This window comes from Centroberyx gerrardi, chromosome 5 (genome assembly GCF_048128805.1).
Source record: "Centroberyx gerrardi isolate f3 chromosome 5, fCenGer3.hap1.cur.20231027, whole genome shotgun sequence".
Taxonomy (NCBI): domain Eukaryota; kingdom Metazoa; phylum Chordata; class Actinopteri; order Beryciformes; family Berycidae; genus Centroberyx; species Centroberyx gerrardi.
Window position 1 is genome coordinate 35,413,584 of NC_136001.1, and position 17,994 is coordinate 35,431,577.

A 17,994-nucleotide genomic window follows, 5' to 3' on the forward strand; every position below is an offset into this window, starting at 1 on the left:
CAGCTCCACCAGCTTCTCCTCCAGTTGGACGGTCCAACAGAACATCTCCATGTTTCCTCCTCTGTAGCCTCGTCACCTGTCACTACAGGTGCTGATGTCAGCCAAAGACAGCGCACCTTGGCTGTTGGCTGCTGAGCACGAAGCATTTTAAATCGCATTATAAATCGCTTCGTTGACCATCACACACCTTTTGAGACCGCATTAAGACGCTCCGACTGAGTTTTCCACCTAATGACTGTGGTGACGGAGAGCAGCGACTGCCGTGATTTTACTCTGACTTTGAAAATTTGTCTAAAACTGTGAAACTGCTTCAGATATCGTCTAGTGTAAGTTCAGCATTAGTCATGGAGAAGTCATTGATTTTTGCATCGGAGCCACAGTGGGAAGCCTGTTGATCACACCGAACAAAAAATTTAAATATTTTGTCAGTCATCAGTCAGCAGGCTCGGTAGTTTTGGTGGAGAATGGTGTTGGATGCAGGGACTTTAGTGAATTGACTCCCCGGTTGTGATGCAGTGTGATGCTCTGTCCTCCAGGGGGCGCTCTCCTCCCCTCCCCGCTGTCACACACACACTGCAGAGCCGGCAGCACCTCCCCTCCTGCAGCCTTCCTCCTCTTCCTCCTCTTCCTCCTACCATCCTGGAGTTTGTTCCTTACGTCCGTTCTGACGAGGTTTTCAACCTGGACCCACTGGAACCCGTCACCACCCCCCCACCACACACACACACAGGTTGGACACCCACACACACACACACACACACACACACACACACATAGTGTCAGTAGTAAGAGATGAGAATTACCAACAAATCTGAGATCAGTTATATGCGTCTCTGAGTTTGGCTGCTTTTACATCCATTGTCTTTGCGGTTGAACTGTGAGGCGTGTGTGTGTGTGTGTGTGTGTGTGTGTGTGTGTGTGTGTGTGTGTGTGTGTGTGTGTGTGTGTGTGTGTGTGTTCCTTCTCATATTTCTATACTTATGAGACCCAATGTCCTCACAAGTACAGAAAGTTGAAGACAATCCAAAGTGAGGACATTTGGGCCAGTTCCCACTTCTTTAAAGGACAACTCCAGCGTGATTTGAGTTTTTTGCTCATTTTTTACCCTTTCCATCCCTTTAATGTTAATTTCTAAACAGCAGAGAAAACAACTGGAGACTCTGATTCAGTCAGTAAAGGTAATCCATCACTGTGAAGGAGAAGCAACAATCTGCATCAGAACGCTGATATCAGGCTGGAAACTGAAGTTCAGCTCACTGTTTCATATTAATGCGTCACATTCGGGAATCTGGTTTCTGCTTGGAAACAAGAAGAGGCGAGACACTAACGTGATAAAAGCTGGAAAAACATCTACAGTGATGGAACATAGGAAAGGAATGCAGGGAATGAGGAGAAACTCCAATCACACTGGAACTGTCCTTTAATATTAGGATTAGGTTTAGGTTAGTGTTGGGTTTTAGGAAGTTAATGTAGTCAATGAAGGTCCTCAAGTATAATGGAAGTATAAGTATAAGTACAGTGAGTATAGTAAACGTGTGTATCTGTATTGTTCTCCTCTCCCCAGAAGCTCCTCAGAGGAAATCCCCCCCTCCTCCTCCTCCCCCCTCCTCCTCCCAGCGGGACCTGCTCCTCCATCCTGAGCTGCTCCGCAACACACACACACACACACACCGCCAGCAGGAGATCCTGAGAGGCCTGGCCCAGCTACGCCAGGTAACACACACACACACACACACACACACACTGCAACTACGCCCTAACCTCTAACCCTTACTACAACTCAACATCTATCATTACTCTGCTGAGTTAACACCTAATCTTCTCCGCGGGCCCTGAACACAACACACACACATTTCTGCGTTCTCTCAAACAAAAAAAACTCAAACCACCCAGCCAGGCTTTATTCCAACAAACTGACTTGGAAACACATTCAAAGCCGACGTTCATCCAAACACAACTACTGGAAAAGCAACAATCAGGTGAACTCAGGCAACATCAGCAGGCTGGGAGAGTCGAAACGTCAAGTCCGGCTAAAAGTTGCCGCACGTTAGCGCTGAGACTAGCGCTTTTCAATGGAAACATGAATTAGCATCCAGCTGTATCGAGGCAGGTGCAGCAATCAATTGCCGGGGAGGATGGGGGGGGATTTCCCCCCCACTGCTTTTGATTTCCCCACTTCTGATCATGAAATTTAATCGCAGGTGGGGACACGCTTCCCCCCACTCTCTGGTATGTTTTATTCTGTCAGTGAATTAAATACATGCTTTTCTTCAATATGACAGTACATGGCGTAAACAACTTCCCAAAAAAAAACCACCATGGGGTTTTTCTCCCTGTTCACGCACGGATTATAGAAGTTGCGTTCTTTCCAGCTCATAAATTTGCAGAGCTGTGGATAAAACAAGGGCGACACTCTGCCCATGATCCATCTACAGGGAAAAGTGTAAAAGGAGGAGGTCCGTCATCAACGCTAATTGTTTTGCTAAAAGAACGGTACGTGAGAAATCTTTCTTCCTTTCGTCAGCATCGCTGCTGTCCACAAACACGTGCTGACTAGCAAACCATAGCTGGCAGCTGGCGTCACCTGGGCACGCATCTATAAATATTTAACTCTGTTGAGACCTAACCCAGCGCAGCTACTATGGTGCGCTGAAAATATTAAGGCGCAAAATGAAATGTCGCACAAATTCCCTCTTTGATATTATCCTTCTCTTTGCCACATAGCTATATCACACTCACCTCAGCTGACTCAGAAAGTGTGCACATGCTTGCGTGGACGTACACACACTCCCACGGCATTCTCCTACTCAGAATCTCTCTCTCTGTGTGTCTCATATATGACATATATGGATAGAATTCTTTGGGGAAACAATATGTGTATGATAGGAGTTTGCACTTGTATATTTCATTTTCACACCTCCATGTGTAAACTATCACCCGGCAAAAATGAATCTCAAAAATATCCCAAATCGCACCCTGTGCAGGTAGATGTTTTACATGCCAGTCAGGTAAAAATAAAACCAAAAAGACCTGCGAATGTCCGCCAGTCAAATGTGTCCGCCGCCAGTCAAAGTCGAAACAAAGTTGGGCAGGAGGACAAAACTTCCTGGCTACAAAGTGGAAGTCAGCAGTAAGACTTCAGACAGTAGAGACAGTCAGCAGTAAGACTTCAGACAGTAGAGACAGTCAGCAGTAAGACTTCAGACAGTAGAGACAGTCAGCAGTAAGACTTCAGACAGTAGAGACAGTCAGCAGTAGGACTTCAGACAGTAGAGACGGTGACAGTAGAGACAGTGACAGTAGGACTTCAGACAGTAGAGACAGTAACAGTAGGACTTCAGACAGTAGAGACAGTGACAGTAGAGACAGTGACAGTAGGACTTCAGACAGTAGAGACAGTGACAGTAGGACTTCAGACAGTAGAGACAGTGACAGTAGAGACAGTGACAGTAGGACTTCAGACAGTAGAGACAGTCAGCAGTAGGACATCAGACAGTAGAGACAGTAACAGTAGGACATCAGACAGTAGAGACAGTAACAGTAGGACATCAGACAGTAGAGACAGTAACAGTAGGACTTCAGACAGTAGAGACGGTGACAGTAGGACTTCAGACAGTAGAGACAGTCAGCAGTAGGACTTCAGACAGTAGAGACAGTGACAGTAGAGACAGTAACAGTAGGACTTCAGACAGTAGAGACAGTGACAGTAGAGACAGTGACAGTAGGACTTCAGACAGTAGAGACAGTCCGCAGTAGGACTTAAGGCAGTAGAGACAGTCAGCAGTAGGACATCAGACAGTAGAGACAGTAACAGTAGGACTTCAGACAGTAGAGACAGTGACAGTAGGACTTCAGACAGTAGAGACAGTCCGCAGTAGGACTTCAGACAGTAGAGACAGTAACAGTAGGACTTCAGACAGTAGAGACAGTGACAGTAGAGACAGTAACAGTAGGACTTCAGACAGTAGAGACAGTGACAGTAGGACTTCAGACAGTAGAGACAGTGACAGTAGAGACAGTGACAGTAGGACTTCAGACAGTAGAGACAGTGACAGTAGAGACAGTGACAGTAGGACTTCAGACAGTAGAGACAGTGACAGTAGGACATCAGACAGTAGAGACAGTGACAGTAGGACTTCAGACAGTAGAGACAGTAACAGTAGGACTTAAGGCAGTACAGACAGTCAGCAGTAGGACTTCAGACAGTAGAGACGGTGACAGTAGGACTTCAGACAGTAGAGACAGTGACAGTAGAGACAGTGACAGTAGGACTTCAGACAGTAGAGACAGTGACAGTAGGACTTCAGACAGTAGAGACAGTGACAGTAGAGACAGTAACAGTAGGACTTCAGACAGTAGAGACAGTGACAGTAGAGACAGTGACAGTAGGACTTAAGGCAGTAGAGACAGTCAGCAGTAGGACTTCAGACAGTAGAGACGGTGACAGTAGGACTTCAGACAGTAGAGACAGTGACAGTAGAGACAGTGACAGTAGGACTTCAGACAGTAGAGACAGTGACAGTAGAGACAGTGACAGTAGGACTTCAGACAGTAGAGACAGTGACAGTAGGACTTCAGACAGTAGAGACAGTGACAGTAGAGACAGTGACAGTAGGACTTCAGACAGTAGAGACAGTGACAGTAGAGACAGTGACAGTAGGACATCAGACAGTAGAGACAGTCAGCAGTAGGACATCATTCACATTGGAAGCCTGGAGTATGATGAAATATATCTGACTCACCATCAGGCTGATGTGTTTTTTTATCTCCTCTCCTTTAGCTTGCTTTTGTGTCCGATTTGTTTTCTGCGCCCCAGTCTTGTATCTTCCAACCAAACAGGCTGGGAAAAGTCACAATCGCTTCTAATTAATACCATTACTTTAAAAAATGAACAAGGACCAAAGGCCAGAGTCAAGATATACACTGCAAAAACTGACAAACTTGTAAAGTTATTTTATCTTGTCTCCAGACTTATCAAGCTTATTTTAGTTTTTTTTTTTTGTGAAATCATCTCACTGCACTGGCAGATAATTTTACCGGTTTCAACAAATTTGAAGTTTTTTTCAGGAGAATGTAACTTGTTTCAGGACATTTACTTGGTAAAAGTGAAATTGTCTTGGAGAAAGTTTCTTGTTTCGAGATTTTCTTCATTGTTTTATGAAATATGAAAGAAATCATATTGCCATGTAGTGAAATTTATTGAAACCAGCAGATTATCTGCCAGTGCAGTGAGATAATTTGACTAAAAATATCATGAAATAAACTTGATATGTCTGGAAACAAGATAAAATCACTGGACAGCTTGCCATTTTTGCAGGGCATGCAGTGCAGATCAACAAAAGTCCCATCACACACATCACACTCTGGTGGACTAACATTACATCCTCAACAAAGGATCAAGCCCCGAAGAAGTCCAACAAACGCAAAAACCTAAATGAAACCACCTAATGTTTTAAAATGACAACTTACCTTATCGGGAAACTTGACGTGAATCTTCTACTAGCCAAACACTTCCACAAACAGTTTGGATTGTAGAGAAACGTGAAAAAAAACGGTCGGTGAAGTTTCCTGCCACCGGTGTTTGGGCTCAGCATGAGACACACGGCTCCGGGACACGCTGCATGCTGACCCTTCTGACAAGTACTAAAAATAACTGGGTGATACTGAACTGCAAGTAATGCTCACCAGACATTATTAGACTTCACAGTGAATTATAATCGGAACATGATGTAATATCCTCTTATACTCACCGAGTGAGAATGCTGGATAGCTTAAAGCTCTGTGTGCCTCTGGTAGAGTCTTGGGTTGTGTCTCTTCCTCCATGATAAAACCCCCAAATCAGTGATTCTGTGATCTGTTGCTCCGGTAGAGCAGACTGGAGAATTGTGTTTTTTTTCTCTCTCCATTCACTGCCGTTGTCTGGAGGAACAGTCTGAAAATCACTTCTAGCACATAAAGGAACGCCGACACAGCAGATTCTGACTATATATAAAAAACGAGTCCTGCTGCTGAATTGATTTGAAGTGAATCTCTTTCTTTATGTTTATTAAACCTTTCAGTCTGAACAAGGTTTCAACACCGAAATCCAGTCAGAGGAAACTTTGTGAAAAAACCTTGTGCAAAAAGAAGTGAGCGACTTGTTTTTCTATATATCTGCAGAATCTGCTTCCTGTCTCACACTTGTTTCTGCATCTTTTTGACAGTTTTCTGTCAGCAGGATGTCTCAAAAATAAATAAACATGACTAAACGTGACATTGTCAAGTATCACACATTCAAGTCAGACACTTCCAGTTTGGTGCGTGGATATAAAAATGACACGGTGGTCAATCGATGGCAGTATAATTTTATCCTTTTTTATAATTTGTTTCAAAAGTTGGTATACAATTTTTAATAATGAAAAACAATGCTGTGTTATTTCAGCCATTTTTAACTTATTTAGTCTTATTTAGGCATATTAATGTATAGAAATATGTATGTATATCTACTTTTGAAACATAAAATATCAGAATTAAATTTTATATAGGTTTTCTGCCATGATCATAGTATTATAGTGTAGAAAAAATGATGCATATATGATTATGTGTCTATGATGCCTCATAATGTACTTCAGCAAAACGCTGTCAGTCTGATCCAGATGCTGTTAGATCTGTTGTCTCCAGGTTTAATTAGACTGATGTGTCACTTGTGTGTGCCGTCTGTTTAAATGTGTGTGTGTGTGTGTGTGTGTGTGTGTGTGTGTGTGTGTGTGTGTGTGTGTGCAGCTTTTGCTCCAGAAGCAGAGGGAGTTGGAGACGGGTATGAACCCTCTACTGAAGCGGCACTGATGGTGACGCTGGACCGACTGGACCGCTTCAATCTGCTGGCAGCTGATATTTTATGCCGATAGTCAATATCATTCAATCTGAGCATGTGCACACCAAAAAAAGGGGGGAAGAGAGGGAGGGGGAGGGAGAGGGAGAGGGGGGGAGGGCCGTTTTCACAAGTTACTTTAAAATCAACCGTAAATGAACTGCAGCAGATATTGCTCACTTTTCCTAAGTGGAGCTGATTGTATTTGATTGCAATATAACTGATAATTATGATTTGTATTACCTTGGACTGCTGAAATCGGTGGACTCGCTGCAGTGTTTGTGACACCCAGTGGGAGATAACGGAGCTGCACAAAACTCTCACATCACTACTTGTTGTCACCACTAGCAGGCAGACATGAAGGTTTTTCCCCAGTCGGCAGTTCATATTTACGATAAATGCAATATGAAATGAAAGTGGCTACTCAATAACAACCACTGACGTGCTGAACAGGGTGACAGGAGATTAATACCGTTAAATGTGAGAATGACATTGGCTTGACCTGCACTTAAACACCACGTGACGTTCAGCTGTCTGTAGTCCAGATCGGATCGCCTCCTGGAACCCGGTCTGGTTTCAGCCCGTTTAGACAGACAGCTCAGATCCCAGTTCAGAACCGGTTCTCTGGGTGTGAACGCAGCTGCGGAGCCTCGCTGTCAGAAACACTGGTTCACTTTCAACTAGACGCCCGTCAACTATCAACTGCTGATTTCAATGTTCTGATTTGTGTGAATGTGAAATAAAAGTATTTTTATAAAAATTAGACTCTTTTTTTTTTTTTCCCACCCTAATCCGGATCATGAGTCTGAATTTAGGCAAGGCTGGAAGTAACTGATTACATTTCCTTCAGTCCATTCCTCCTGCAGTTTTGTCCTTCAGTCCATTTTAAATCCATCCATCACAGAACAGATTGTGTCTCTCCATCAGCAACAGAAACTGGATCAACAGAAACTGGATCAACAGAAACTGGATCAACAGAAACTGGATCAACAGAAACTGACAAACTGTGGATCCATTCACAGTGAGAAGAGGAATCTGACTTTACTTTGTTTCTGCACTTTATTTTCTCGTTTCTAATGTTTCCAGTGAAAAGAATCTAGTCTGAACTCTGACCTCTCTCCTTGTAGAATCACATGGAAAAGATCACAGCTAACAACGCTCTCTGTTCTAAAGAGGAACTCAGGAACTTTTACTCTGACGACATTTTGAATGAGACACTTTGTACTTTTACTGCAGTACATTCTTTTACTTCTACTCAAGTAAAATAGCGATATTATTCCAGCACTCTTGGCAGGTGCAGTGATGACGTCCAGTCCTCTTACGATATCCAGTTTACATTCTAGTCTGATCTCTTATCCAGAGACTCACTCAGGTCAACAGCAGAATAAGCTTCAGCTCCTAGATCACCAGCATTACAACCAATAGAAAGGAGGTCAAGGGTCAGAGGTCACAGCACCTGGACAAACATGGATGTGACAGGGAGTTCAGGTCCCAATCACATCCCTACTTCAATAAAAACAGCTACTGGAATGAGTTGGTGTCAGTCAGGCGCCCTGGAGAGACAAAGCTCAATAAAGTTCATGGGTTGAAAGAGGAGGCGTTTTCTGAATGTGCAGCTTCTCCGAGGGAAAGCAGACTTCACATCAACCCACACGGCAGAGAAAATAACATTATACCTCCCTCAGGGCCTTGAAAATTTGTGGATTTGAGAAAAATAAAATTAGGCTGCATGTTTTAGAAAATGAATGAATGCCCTTGAAAGAACTTGCAAGCTCTTCGACACTTCCCATCCTGAAACGACAAAGTTTTCCACGAAAACTTTGTGATGAAGACTGCAGGTTTAACGAAGGATTTCACCATGAGGCTCTAGAACTAATTCTGACCAGTGTCCTCCTGTCTTAAAGGGACAGCCAACTAAAATATAAAATTTCTCATAAAAATGTTTTTTTTTGTCATTGTTGGTGTAAAAAACAGGAAACTGAGAACCTGAAGTCGTTTCTCTGCTGAGAAAAGCCGATCAGTTGATTTCTGTTTTGCTGCGGATTAAAAACGACTTTCATGCGTCGGAGTGGGAAATCCAATCAGAAGTCGACACACCGCTCTCTCTCCAGTCTGCAGTGAAGCTCGCTCCACCAAAGGGCAGAGGGAACGCCCCGCAGCTCTCTTGAACTGTATCACTCTAGAAAATACAACAGCCAAAAGCTCCATTTTATTACAGTTATTGAATGTTAGGAACGCTCAAATCTTCATATATGTTGCAGTATGTTTTTTTTTGTCAACATCGTGCAGCACTAGAATAATTCCACTGACACAATTTTCAGGTAAAGAAAAGCCGGAGGAGTCGACACTGGTTTAGGCAGGCAAGTTTTAATACAAAAAAGTCGGTAAAAAAATAAAAAAGGATTTAAGTTAAAACCAGTTGGTTTCCAACGCCCACTGGCAACAGTACGATTCCTACATACAACATTAACACAAACAGAAACAGCTCCCAGGGAAACAAACCAAACTGGATTTCAATACAAAAAACTTCTGTTTTTTACAAGACAAAGACATGTAGAGTGTCTGTTGGAAGACGTGTAAGGCAGTCCGTCTTATACCTATACAGTTTTTTTTCTCCTTACATCATCTACACTCTAAGAACTAGGGTTCCACCTTGGGGTCTTCTCAGATCCATTGGGAGTCAATAAGCACCTCAGGATTCCTTAAAGAACGCCATATGTTAGAGATTCATTCTTCTGAGGTTCCCCTGCGGTTGTGATCTGAAGAACCCCACTGAATCCCTTCTACTTTGGTCGGAGGTGGGGGTAAAATGCAAGTCGGGGGGAGTTCCTCACCAGGAAGCTATCCCCCTCCCAAAAGTTCCCCCTACTCAAACCAACAACCGCTTTCTGGACCTGGATGGTCTTGATGCGGACAGGGAGGTCACCCGCTGCCCTCCACAACCCCAAAACCAAGGTCAGAGGAGACTCGGGTCTCGCCCCTTGGGTGACCGCTGGATCCTTCTCCCCACCCTGGTCCATCATCTGATCTGTACTCGTCGGATCCTGGCCCCGCCGCCTCCCTCACTCCCCCACCACCCACCGACCGCACCGCCTCTACGCCGATACTCGGTGATAGGTGTGTTTTCCTGGTGCTCGTATCAGAGACCTGCAGCGGAGAGTCCCCGCCATACTGGACAGGTACCCAAACCTGGACACCCTCATCATTCATGTGGGTACTAACGACATCAGGTACCGCCAATCTGAACAATTTATTTCGTACTATAAGGACATAATTTCCTATCTCCTGGACACGGCTCCGAAAGTAATCACCTCCGGAGCATCGTAAGGGAGTGGAGCGGTGGTCGAGACTCCTCTCCTTCCGGCTGAACAGGTGCTGCACTGCAACCGGAATCCTGTTTGTAGACAATTTTAACTTATTCTAAAACAGGATGGCTTACACCCTAACAAAACTGGTTCCCAACTGCTGTCAGACAATATTTACTCCTGTTTTTCTTCTCAGTGACAGTTGTGTTGTGTGGGAAATGGAACATAATCTTGTCAGCCTCAGGTACCCAATTTGTTAGATAACTCCGTTTCCCACAATATCCCTTCAATTGTCATAACCTGCTCACATAGAAACAGTCGTGCTCGCACTGTTAACCCATCTAGCCTCACTACTGTCCACTGTCAGCCTGCGTCACTCCCTGTGCCTACTGTCAAGGCAGTAAAGCTTATGACTACTGCTGTCCTCAACATTGATATTTCAACATCTTTAGCTACTGAAGGCCCCTCTCACATTGCTTCTGTTGTTAGCAGCTCTATTCGACAGCACTCATTGTTTAGACCCTCTGCTGTCAACAGGAGAAATTTACATTATGTTTGTTGTGCCTGTTCCTAAACCCACTGCCTTGTCTTAAGCCCCTCACAATTTTGGCCTACTGAATGTGAGCTCCCTCTCCAACAAGTCTTTTATCTGCAATGATTTTATAGTTTCTAATGGTTTCGATTTTTAGCCCCGCGACAGCAGGGGCTCTATGGATGGTTTTATCGGTCGGTCGCTCTGGTCACCACTTCACGGGTCACGTGGCCCGCAGGGAGTTAAACTGCAGACTCTGAAGCGGGAGACCCCAGTTTGATTCCCGGCAGAGACGCTTCCACAAAATTCAACGTCGCGGCTGTTAGACTCTAGTCTTGTTTTATGGTTACAGAGACCTGGCTGGCAACAGAGGAATCTGTTGCCTTGATTGAGGCTACCCCTCCAGATTTCTCACACTTTCACCTACCTGGGCTTTCTGGCCAGGGAGGTGGCATAGCTGTCATTTATAAAAAATGTTGCCAGTTTTAAAAATATCACCCTATTGATTGAGAAAACTATATCCCAAATGAAATCCTGTTCTTGCCAGCTTGCCACAAAATTTCTAAAAAAGATACTTGCAACCGTTAGTCCTTGTATTTTATCTATTACTAATAGTTCCTTGGCCACTGGCATTTTTCCCTCTTCTTTTAAACATGCCATAGTCCAGCCCTTACTGAAGAAACCTAATTTAGACCCCCTCCTTCTCAGCAATTACAGACTCATCTCAAAATTATCTTTCTTGTCTAAGGTGTTGGAGAAAGTGGTCTCCTCTCAATTGATTGCTTTTATGAATATTAATGGTATCTTTGAGAATCAGGTTTTAGAGCCCTCCACAGCACAGAGACTGCCCTCGTTAAGGTCACAAATGACCTACTCCTTGCAGCAGATAGAGGTATGGTCCTGTTACACTTGAGTGCTGCTTTTGATGCTGTTGACCAGACCATTCTATTACATCACCTTGAAACTCGGGTTGGCCTTAAGGGCTCTGCTCTTGATCTATCATGTTCCTATCTTTCTAATAGAACCTTTTCTGTTGTTGTAGGGAATGCCTCATCCTCTATAGCTCAGTGTAATTGTTGTGTTCCTCAAGGGTCAATCCTCGGCCCTCTACTGTTCTCAATATACAAAATCCACAAATTCTAGTACTCTAGCTCACCTTAATACCTGCCTTACAGATATCAAATTCTGGATGTCCCAAAATTTTCTAAAATTAAATGAGGATAAATCTGAGATCTTCCTATTTGGTTCACCAACTTCCACTAGCCTGCCTCAAGACAAACTCGGCAGCCTATCAGATAATGTTAAGCAGACTGCTAGAAATAAATCTAGGGGTGTGTTCTGATGCTGTGTTCTGAAGTTAAGAAGGTTGTTCAGTTGTTTCTTCCAACTCAAGAAGTTCTCAAAAATTAGGCCATTTTTATCTTTTGATGACTTAAACAGAGCTGTACATGCTTTTATTTTCCCTCACCTGGACTATTGCAATGCACTTTACTCTGGTATTAGTCAGGGCTCTAAACCGCCTCCAGCTGGTTCAAAATGCTGCTGCTAGGCTTGTTAGTGGTTCCAAGAGATGTTGACATATCACCCCCGTGTTCGCCTCCCTGCATTGGCTCCCAGTTAGTTACAGAGTTCATTTTAAAATATTAATAACTTACAAGGCCCTATATGGCTTGGCCCCAAGATACATTATTGATTTTCTGACCCCTAATGTGCCAGAGCGCAGCCTAAGATCTGCGGATGGGGCCTTGCTGGTCATTCCTAGGTCTCGGCTGGTGACTAAGGGCAATCAGGCTTTTTCCGTCAGGGCGCCCAAGCTCTGGAATGACCTGCCACATGAGCTTAGGCAAGGAAATTCTGTGGTGTCTTTTAAATCCCTTCTTAAAACCTTCTTTTACTGTATATCTCTTTTGTGTTATTTTATTCTGTCTTACTGCTGTATTTTGTACTTGCTTTGTGATGCACTTTGTAACACTGTTAAGAAAGGTACTATACAAATAAAAGTTTATTATTACTTTTTAGAGTGGAGAAAAGGCTGTCGGTCAAAAGCTACGCTTTCCCAAAGCCGTCGAGGTGCTGATGGTGCATTCAGGACAGATGGGAACTGGGACACTTCTGACTTCCAAGCTAGGAAAAGGAAAGGATGGTGTCATCACCAGAGCCTGAACTGGGGTGTTGAAAATTTGTATTTTAGGCATTTTAAATTTTAGTCAACGCTCTTATCCAGAGGGACTTATGAGGCAGATAGGACTTGCTCAAGGAAGGGATCAAACCTGTGACTATTCAGTTACGGAGTGGCCTCTCTAAATTATCGGCCACCCTGCCGTCTGAACAGGGGCCTTGACAATTCCCAGTGTCCATGAACTGCACCCCTCAGTTCAGCGCTCGCAGTTCCTAGCTGTCCTGAACGCTCCTGAAGGTTTGTTGCTCTGCTGTAAATCAGCCGGATGAAGAAGATCTGAATGTTGAAAACAGTAGAAGCGGCTTTGGGAGACCGAGCTGAAAAGCGCTTCAGGAAGTAAACTATGTACATATGAACTCTCCTCTCTCACTGTGTCACCTTAAAAAAATGAAAAATAAAAATATTCAGAAGACGTGGTGACAGAAACATGGCATTTTCTCCAAGTTTTTTTTTTTTTTTTCTGTCCATAAATGTGTCCGAGGTCGTTCTGTCTCGCTGACAAGAGATATGGCCTTTTCCTTCAGTGTCTTTTGAACTGATGAGAACCAGCGGCTCAACAGTCGTCTAACCCATATTGCTCAGAGTTTCCTAAACAGTCTGATGTTTTGGCGTCCAGGTGGGAAACAAGACAGATGACTTTCCTCTGAAGCTTCTGGAAGTTCTCGGTGCTGGTAGCAGGTCGGCCCAGTTAACTGTCCCATTGCACCGGTGGTTATCCGATCATGGTCCATAGAGGCGCAAGAGTCTGCAGGTTTTTTCGGTCCAATCAAACACTGCAGCAGCTGATTTAGTTGTTTCCGTCCTCCTCTGGTTGAAGTGTTACCTGGTGAAATCAGCTGCTGTAGTGACTGGATGGAATGAAAACCTGCAGACTCTTCAGATCATGATGGACCATGATGAACCACTGGTTTAATGGAACCTAAGAGTAAAAACACTAATTGAGAACCGTTGCATGACATGGTTCATCTACATGGTTTCTCTGACCACCAGTGGTTGTTGGTTGGGGTAGTTAGGTGGGGCAGTTTTCTGAGGCAGTGGTGGCATTTACCCTCTACATCCCATTGAAGCCTCCTCTTTGCCCCCCTCTGTACCGGTTACCTGCCTGACCTCCGGGGGTGTGGTATCCCCCCAGCAGACCGGGTGCTGGGAACTCCCTGCCGGCCTGCTGGAAGCCCCAGACCAGGGCGGCACCCGCGGGCCCCAGACCCCCCGGCCAGACGGCCCCGGGCCCCAGGAAGCCCCTCATCCCCCCCAGGGTGGCCAGAGGCCCCAACATGGGGCCGGGGGGGAAGGGCTGGCTGGGGAAGAGAGGCAGGTTACTGGGATGGGGGAGCAGACCGCCCCCCCGCTGTGGCTGGGGATGAGATTGACTCTGGGGTTGCTGTTGTTGATTTTGTTGCTGTAGTTGATGTTGCTGTTGTGGAGTCTGGTGCAGTTGTTGCTGTTGCTGTTGTTGATGCTGTTGCTGTTGTTGAGTCTGGTGTAGTTGTTGGTTTAGTTGCTGTTGGTTCTGTTGCTGCAGCTGTAGCTGGTGTTGTTGGATCTGTCGTTGGAGTTGTTGTAGTCGGGGCAGAGCAGGATGCGGGGTGTCCTCCTGGTCTGTCACCATGGTGACACTGCTGGTTACCACAGTGCCACTGGCAGTTACCATTACACTGTTTGTGTTTCTGCAGTCCTGGTTGCCAGGTGGTGCTGCCTCTCCTCCTATTGACTGCTCCTGGCCTGGCTGTCTGTCTCTGGGAGCAGAAAACAAGGAGAGGTCAGACTGCTGGGAGCAGAAAACAAGGAGAGGTCAGACTGCCGGGAGCAGAAAACAAGGTCAAGCAGCGCCATGAAGACACTTTGTTACAGAAACTCATGGCAGCAGTGTGACTGGGAGTCGATGTTACCCGCTGAGAAATCAACGGTCAAAGTGGTTTTTGAATGTTTTTGAAGCGCTTCAGGTAGGCGTTTTCAAGATACACTTTTCAACTCTGCTGAACCATGTTGCTGCCAATGGGTGCTGAGCAGTAAACATAAGCATAACTATATTATCAAGTACTGCCATGAAACTGGTGTGAAGCAGTTAACAGCAGGGTTATGGAGGGAGACAGAGAGGAAGAGGTGAGGAAATAATCGTATGCTCCTAATATATTTATCCGTCAGCTAACTAGTAGATATCAACTACGGATCCAATGAGATTTTACACCAGGAAGTCTGATTCAGCCTCGTTCCAAATGCAATACTGGTTCCTTGTAATGTAGTTGAATAATTAAATTGAGTCCAATATAGTGCAGTGTTTCCCCTAGAATTTTTTTCAGGCCTGGTGGTACGCACCGAAAAAACCCTAAACAGACGAGGTGCGCGGGATGGCATATTGGCGCGGTCGGCTTCGGTCAGATGGCGCAGCAGGCTGTCTGCAATTTATATTTGCGTTCAAATTTTTGTTCGCTCGGTATATTCAAGACTTAAAACAAAGTGATCACAAGGAGAGGATGACTTAATAAGCTGCATTTATTGCATAAAAATAAGCTGTGTAACCTATGACCTTTGCAAACATTAACATTATGTCTTCCATCTTCTTAATTTCTCCCTTTCTTCACAAACTCCCTCATATCAAAGCTGTCCCATTTATTTGTTTGTTTTCTCAGCAAGAGTCGTGACTTGTGATCAGGCAATAATTAGGAAAGCCTAGGGGACCTAGATCTCTCTCTCTCTCTCTAAATAATGACATAGGCCTAAATAAATTAAATAAACAAACCTAAACATGTACCCTTGTTTACTTTTGTGGTAATTCAATAACAGACGCAATTTTCAAAAGGCAAGTGATAATTCAAAACCAGAGAGACCATCATCCTACAATGTGTTGCATTTAAAACTTGCATTAGTACAGATGAATTCATCAACAACAACAGTGAAGACCCTGGTAAGTTGATCATTTAATATATTTGTGCTTCTGTGGTGATATAATGGAGATATGACCATCTATAGTGTTTTCTATGGTGTTTTCCTGTGAAATGCGCGCCGCGGCACGCAGAGAAAATAGACCAGACGCCGAAACTGGCGCTCCAGATCGGTAGCCGCGAGCGGAGCTCCCCGCCGCGGCACGGCCGGTCTGAACGGTCAAATCGGTTAACATGGGCGCCGAAAGGAAACTGGCTACGCTTCGCGGCGCTTCTGCATGCGGTCTGAACCCGGCATTTAGGACACGGTGTGATAGCAGTGGCACTCCATCGCCAAGAGTTTCCCAGGCAACGACACAGAGGTGTTTCGGAACAGCGCCGCACAGAGGCTCCCAAACGCAAATGATTATTGATTTCCGAATGAATGGATATTTGGTGTTATTTTTGGCATTAAAAAAAGGCCTGTAGTGGGTGGATTTTGCTGGGTGGGCCTTAATGGAGTGAGCAGTGTCAGTCTTTCCTTTACTCCAGCTGATTGGTTACTGATATGTTTGTTTTGTTCTTTAAAATTACAGCACCATGCAACTTTGTTAAGAGAAGCCATATACAAATATAGCGATAACTTTTATGTAGAAGACACCCTCCACACCAACACTAAACAAATACAGCACCCATTACAATACCTCAAACTACTGACAGTTGGGTGTTGCCATTTCCTCTGGCAGCCATGTTGGCTGTTGCTATGAGAAGTGGTGATTTTACACCAGCTGATCTTTATGTTAGATATCTCACCATATGCTGCCAACTAAGCTGTAGAGAAGGGCAGTAACAGGTCAAACATCTCTCTCTCGGCTCTAACCAGCTTGTTGTATTTACTAACCTTGCTGCATTGGCCCCTGCAGGGCCGGCGGTGGTACTGCAGGAGACTGCAGCCTCTTTAGCCACGTTGGGAAAGGCGGGTTCTCCTCGGTCATCTGCTGTCTCTCTCCGGTCACTGGCTGAATCTACAGGGTCTGTGCGGTCACTGGATACCGTGGCTGCAAGGCCTGTGTTTTGATTGGTTGAGGGGGTATTGTCAGTAGGCGAGCCCAACGCTGAGCTGTCCTGACGGACACACAGGGACATGTCGCTGTCGCTAGGATACCGATCTCCTCCCAACAACCTTGTCACTCTCACTGGAGCAACACTTCCACTCCCCCATTCCTCCATGGGAAGCTTCACTCCTTCTCTGGCCTCCCTCTTCTTCTCCTCCCTTCGCTCTGGCTCCAGCGCTGAGTGAATCGACTCCAGAGTGGCCGCCACCGCTTTCCTGCCAGGGGTGAGCTGGATTTGCTCACCAAGACCTCCCTGACCCACCGGAGGGGTGGTGCGACCGCCGGGGGTGAGCTGAATCTGCTCTTTCGGGCCTTCTGGATGGGTGGGGTTGGGAAGGAAGCTTTGGAGGGGGTTGATGCTAAACTCCGCGTGGGGGTCCAACCGCTGCTGCTGCTGCGCCTGACGCTCCGCCCGTAACTGCGAGATGGCCAATCGGAGCGCTTCAAAGTCTGGGTCTGAATGATGCTGCGGGCCCTCGTTAGAGGAGGAAGAGGAGGAGGAGGGCGGAGTGGCGGATTCTGGGACCAGCTGGTCAGAGAGCAGGGGAAGGACGGGGCAGGCCAGCTGGAGGAGGTGGTGGGGGGTGGGGTGGTGTTCTGGGAAGGAGGAAGGAGAGAGTTCAGAGCCCAACGCAGAGTCCTCATGACTCAGCTGTCTGCTGCCAAGACCTGAGGACAGAGGAGAGAAGACAGTAGAATACAGCGGGAGACAATAGAATACAGCGGGAGACAGTAGAATACAGCGGGAGACAGAGGAATACAGCGGGAGACAGAGGAATACAGCGGGAGACAGTAGAATACAGTGGGAGACAGTAGAATACAGCGGGAGACAGTAGAATACAGCGGGAGACAGTAGAATACAGCGGGAGACAGGGATACAGCGGGAGACAGTAGAATACAGTGGAAGACAGTAGAATACAGCTGGAGACAGTAGAATACAGTGGAAGACAGAGGAATACAGCGGGAGACAGAGGAATACAGCGGGAGACAGTAGAATACAGCGGGAGACAGTAGAATACAGCGGGAGACAGTAGAATACAGCGGGAGACAGAGGAATACAGCGGGAGACAGTAGAATACAGTGGGAGACAGAGGAATACAGCGGGAGACAGTAGAATACAGCTGGAGACAGCGGGAGACAGTAGAATACAGC

At 45.5% G+C, this 17,994-nt stretch overlaps 2 protein-coding genes across 2 annotated transcripts in view; one reads left to right on the plus strand and one right to left on the minus strand.

Annotated features, from left to right (window-relative positions):
* Nucleotides 1-6,901, plus strand: part of ccdc66 (coiled-coil domain containing 66) — a 31,615-nt gene extending 24,714 nt beyond the window's left edge. Inside the window, exons 21-23 of the mRNA XM_078283623.1 lie at nucleotides 537-730; nucleotides 1,565-1,713; nucleotides 6,763-6,901. Of these exons, the coding sequence (XP_078139749.1) occupies nucleotides 537-730; nucleotides 1,565-1,713; nucleotides 6,763-6,825 (406 nt within the window). The 3' untranslated portion in view covers nucleotides 6,826-6,901. The remainder of the gene's footprint in view (nucleotides 1-536; nucleotides 731-1,564; nucleotides 1,714-6,762) is intronic.
* Nucleotides 6,902-13,917: 7,016 nt separating this feature from the next.
* LOC139931512 (protein TASOR-like) overlaps nucleotides 13,918-17,994 on the minus strand; it is a 66,078-nt gene continuing 62,001 nt past the window's right edge. The window contains exons 28-29 of the mRNA XM_078283624.1: nucleotides 16,629-17,511; nucleotides 13,918-14,602 (exon numbers count right to left, since the gene is read on the minus strand). Of these exons, the coding sequence (XP_078139750.1) occupies nucleotides 13,918-14,602; nucleotides 16,629-17,511 (1,568 nt within the window). The remainder of the gene's footprint in view (nucleotides 14,603-16,628; nucleotides 17,512-17,994) is intronic.